Source organism: Sesamum indicum, linkage group LG4 (assembly GCF_026168435.1).
Source record: "Sesamum indicum cultivar Baizhima isolate 11 linkage group LG4, ASM2616843v1, whole genome shotgun sequence".
Taxonomy (NCBI): domain Eukaryota; kingdom Viridiplantae; phylum Streptophyta; class Magnoliopsida; order Lamiales; family Pedaliaceae; genus Sesamum; species Sesamum indicum.
Genome location: NC_142660.1, coordinates 3,072,995 through 3,077,978, shown reverse-complemented (window position 1 = coordinate 3,077,978; position 4,984 = coordinate 3,072,995). Strand labels below are relative to the sequence as shown.

Below are 4,984 nucleotides of genomic sequence, written 5' to 3'. Positions count from 1 at the left end.
AAAATCATTTTGTCGAATATCCTTGAAACTCAATAAGTTCCTTTGTGATTTACTCGAATATAAGGCATCATTGATATGTAATCTTGTTCCTTCAGGTAATAAGATTGTAGCTCTTCCGGAGCCTTCAATAAGATTACTAACTCCTGAAATAGTACTCACATTTGTTCTTGTCATTAACAAACTTGAGAAAAATTTCTTGTTTCTCAAAATTGTATGTGTAGTGGCACTATCAACAAGACAATGTTCCTTGTCATTGAGATTTGTAATGGCTTGATCCATTCTATATAAATGAAATAGACATATAATAAGTAAAAGAAACACTTCATTCATAAAATATAAAAACATTACAAGATTAAAGAAATACCCTATCAATGAAAGTAAACGTAACTGAATAATAGAAACATACTAATGACATATGTGATAAATCTAATCAACAAGCATGTCAAAATCCTCAGTAATGTCACCAAACTGTAGGGGCAGCTCAGGGAGATTTTTATCTTCATTTTCAATAGACTGAAAAAAATCTGAAGCATCCATGTGGGTATTGTCTGAGATTCCAGCCTCAATAAAATTAGTCTCAACTTCTTTACCTTTCGCTTTTACAGAAGCCTGGTATAATTTGACCAGATGTTGTGCCGTACGACAGGTACGGGACCAATGTCCAGACATCCCACATCTATAGCAAAGATCTTCATTTGTAGTTTTCTCTTGTTGATTCTTTGCCTTGTTCCTATTGTTCTTTTGAATATTGGGATTAATCCATATATTACCACGACCATTACCGCGACCACGACCACGGCCGCGACCGCCACGACCACGACCATAAGAATGGCCCCGTGGTGAGCCATGGTAACGACCATGCCCCTTTCGTGAAGAAGTAGCATTTGCTTCAGGCAATGCCGCTGAAATTTCAGGAAGTGGCTTGGAACCAGTGGGTCGGGTGTGATGGTTATTCAACAAAAGTTGATTATTTTCTTCTGCAACAAGCATGCATGAAATCAACTCTGAATAGGTTTTGAACCCACGTTCCCTGTACTGCTGCTGGAGTACAAGGTTGGATGCATGAAAAGTAGAAAATGTTTTTTCCAACATTTGTTCATCCGTCACATCTTCTCCACATAACCTCAACTTTGATACAATTCGAAATATTTCAGAATTATATTCAGCAATCGTTTTGAAATCTTGCAGTCGCAATTGTATCCACTCATATCTTGCACGTGGTAAGATTACAGTCTTTTGATGGTCAAATCGATCCTTTAAACTCTTCCAGAGTTGAAAAGGACTTTTGACTGTTAAATATTGAGACTTCAGGCTCTCATGAAGATGATGACGAAGCAAAATCATTGCTTTAGCACAGTCTTGCTCAGAAGCAACAGTATTTTCTTTTATTGTTTCTCCCAATTTGCTACTTGCCAAATGTAGTTCGGCATCAAGAACCCATGATAGGTAGTTTTTTCCAGAAACATCAAGAGCAACAAAATCCAATTTTGTGAGATTGGCCATTAAGCTACAACAAGTTTGTAGCACCCCCTACTCGCTACATCTAATTATCACTATTTCATCCCTTCTTTAATCAGAACTCATTCTATAAGTAATTCTCTTTCAACCAGTAAAATAAATTCTAATTTATCAATATAATATTATATGTCACAAAAGATAATATATACCACCAAAAGTAATATTTACCCTCACTACATGTTCTCGTGTTCATAACCTCAAGAAAATCATACCACAACTTTAAACATAAATCCCGATAAAAGACCAGAATATTTACAACCCAACAATCAAAAACTTTGGCTTCAGAAGTCACGGCTGACCCACCTAATAAAGACAACGGCACCGCTCAAAGTCAATGTGGCTAGTCAGTGTGACCTATCTCCTGAAAAGTACGTGGCAAGGAATGAGCTGCCTACTCAATAAGTATAGCTGATCAGTTTATATATATACATACAGGCAACAATTTCACGTACATGCAGTCACATCGACTAACAGTCATTATCAATAGCAACAACAGATATAAGCAGTAATACCTATTCACAAATATAAATCAAGCTATGACACAGTATTCAACATTATCGTTTATGAGTTAAGGGCCCCACTTACTCTAATTGGTATACATCAGTCAATGGTTTCGCCGGCCATCATCATATCATATACAGCACAGGATACCCGTTGTGTGATATCCCCACACTCTTTTACTTCAGCTGTGTAGCAATATAGCACAGGACATCACAACAAACATGGTACCCCCACACCACCCCAGTGTGTAGCTAACAAGCACAGGATATTCCCTGCTGCCCCGGAATACCCCGGTACCCTACGCGCCATGGTACCTAGCTTAATTCACATATTTTTCATATCTCAATATCAATCACATTTTCATAAACCATTGACTGTGTTTCCAACTAGGTAAGCGTCATCTTTTATCTCAACTCACGATCATCATTCTTTTCTTTATAATAATCACTTTCTCAATAACAACTCCCAATTAGATTTCATCAACAATCAATTATATGATTATCACATAATCATATCCCGCATACCTCTACATTACCATCACATACCACATAGTAACAATTTCACCGATATTCAAATAATCCACAACTAATTATGTAAACAATCAATATACGAAAGCCACGTATAATAATATAAAGCCAAATCCACGTTCGCATCCAAGAAACCAATATATATATTTTATACAATACTACACATATAATATATATATATATATATATATATATATAATCCAATTAGCTATACTTACCGTAAATCCCCAAAATACTTCGATTCACGAGGGACTGCTCAACTCTCTATCTTGTCGTCACGTCCTATAATAAATTATAATACGTATAATCAATATATTTAATTTACCAAATAATTCATAAGAATTCACTTAATTAAACCCCTTATGTATTTATAACTATCATTTTTAATAACATTCGTAAATTATATTACCACTGAAACCTCCTTTCCCTAATTAATAACATAATATTTCTAAAATATAACATCCGAAGTATTTCTATGAATTTTCTGTCAATTTACCGTTGCTATACAATTTAATTAAGCAACAATACATAGAATTACATATTTGGTTAATCATTCCGATGGAATTGTGTAAATTAGCTATAGTAATAATTAAATCTAACAAATCTAATATTTTAATTACCCAACTATATCATTTTTATAGCAATTGTGATATTTAATTTGACACTAATTTAAATAGCCAAAATTATAAATTACTCCGATTAAATAATTCACCGCTCAATATAATCAACATTTAATAAATGAACTAATTAAATAATATAATTATTTAAATTATTAAAGATTAAACTCTAAAATCCGTACCTCTGTTTTCCGAATGTGTGTGCGTCGGTGTGTGTAAATGTGGGTGTGTGTGTTAATATGTAATTTCCCTTTCAATTCACATACTTATATATATATATATATGTTTAATAATTGGTGAGGCGGTGGCAGCACATGCCACTGCCCACCTCTTTTTTCCTTTTTTTTTTTTTTTATATATATATTATACTTTTGATAATTACCATTGTGTCCTTCCTAATTTCCTAATTAGTATAATTTACTTCCAAATATTATAATAAACTTCAATTTAATCCGTTCAAGTGTTAGTACATTCCAAATTCAATCTATAATTTATTTACTAATTAAATTTAAATTTTTAATAATTACCAATTAGTCTACCAATTACATAAAAAATTCTACGGACGTCACAATTCTCCCCTCCTAATAAAAATTTCGTCCCCGAAATTTAAGTAACTTACCCGCTCAATGGAATAAATAGGGATATTTCTCTTTCATATGCTCCTCAACCTCCCAAGTCGCCTCCCTCGGGGAATGATGACTCCATCTTACCTTTACCATCGGTATATCTTTATTTCTTAATTTCCTTACATTTCTATCCAAAATTTCTGCAGGCTCCTCCACATATGTTAACTCCTCAGAAATCTCTATCTCCGGCTCATGAATAATGTGGCTAGGATCAGACCGATATCGTCGCAGCATCGAAACATGAAAAACATCATGTATTTGTGACAACTCTGCCGGTAATGCCAGTCGATACGCCAGTGGTCCAATTCTTTCAATAATTTCATACGGCCCAATGTATCTCGGACTCAGCTTTCCTTGCTTGCCAAACCTCAGAATTCCCCTCCAAGGAGATATTTTCAGGAAAACCTTATCACCTACTTCGTACTCTATCTCTCTTCGGTGTTGATCAACATAACTTTTTTGTCGATCTTGTGCTGCCTTCAAACACTTCTTAACTACCTGTACCTTTTCCACTGTTTCCTGCACCAGTTCAGGACCTTCTAGTTGTCTTAGTCCTTCTATATCCCAACAAATCGGACTGCGACACCTTCTTCCATATAAAGCTTCATATGGAGCCATACCGATACTAGAGTGGAAACTGTTATTATATGCAAACTCCATTAGAGGTAGATGATCATCCCAATTGCCCTTAAACTCCATTGTACAAGCTCTCATCATATCTTCTAGGGTTTGTATCGTTCTTTCTGACTGGCCATCTGTTTGAGGATGAAATGCGGTACTGAAATGCAATTTTGTGCCCAATGCCCTTTGTAAACTTTCCCAAAAGCGTGACGTAAATCGGGGATCTCTGTCTGACACAATTGATATAGGGATTCCATGTAATCTCACTATCTCAGAAATATATAATCCAGCTAACTTATCCAGAGAATCAGTTATTCGTACCGGCAAGAAATGAGCAGATTTTGTCAATCTATCCACAATTACCCAAATAGCATCGTGCTTTTTGAATGTTCGTGGCAACCCCACGACAAAATCCATAGTGATCTTCTCCCACTTCCATTCTGGTATTGATAGAGGTCGCAGTTTACCTGCTGGTGCCTGATGTTCTGCCTTTACTTGCTGACATGTCATACATTTAGCCACAAATTCAGCCACATCCTTCTTCATTGTCTGCCACCAGTAATAGGGTCTTAAA

At 35.3% G+C, this 4,984-nt stretch overlaps 1 protein-coding gene across 1 annotated transcript; it reads right to left on the bottom strand.

Moving 5' to 3' along the window:
* Positions 1-426: 426 nt before the first annotated feature.
* LOC148788254 (uncharacterized) lies at positions 427-1,503 on the bottom strand. The gene has a single exon (XM_088879648.1). It carries the CDS (start codon positions 1,501-1,503, stop codon positions 427-429), a length of 1,077 nt encoding a protein of 358 aa, XP_088735774.1.
* Positions 1,504-4,984: the final 3,481 nt, after the last annotated feature.

Coding starts and splice junctions, on each gene's coding strand:
- LOC148788254 (XM_088879648.1), bottom strand. CDS start 1,503: ATGGCCAATCTCACAAAATTGGATTTTGTTGCTCTTGATGTTTCTGGA.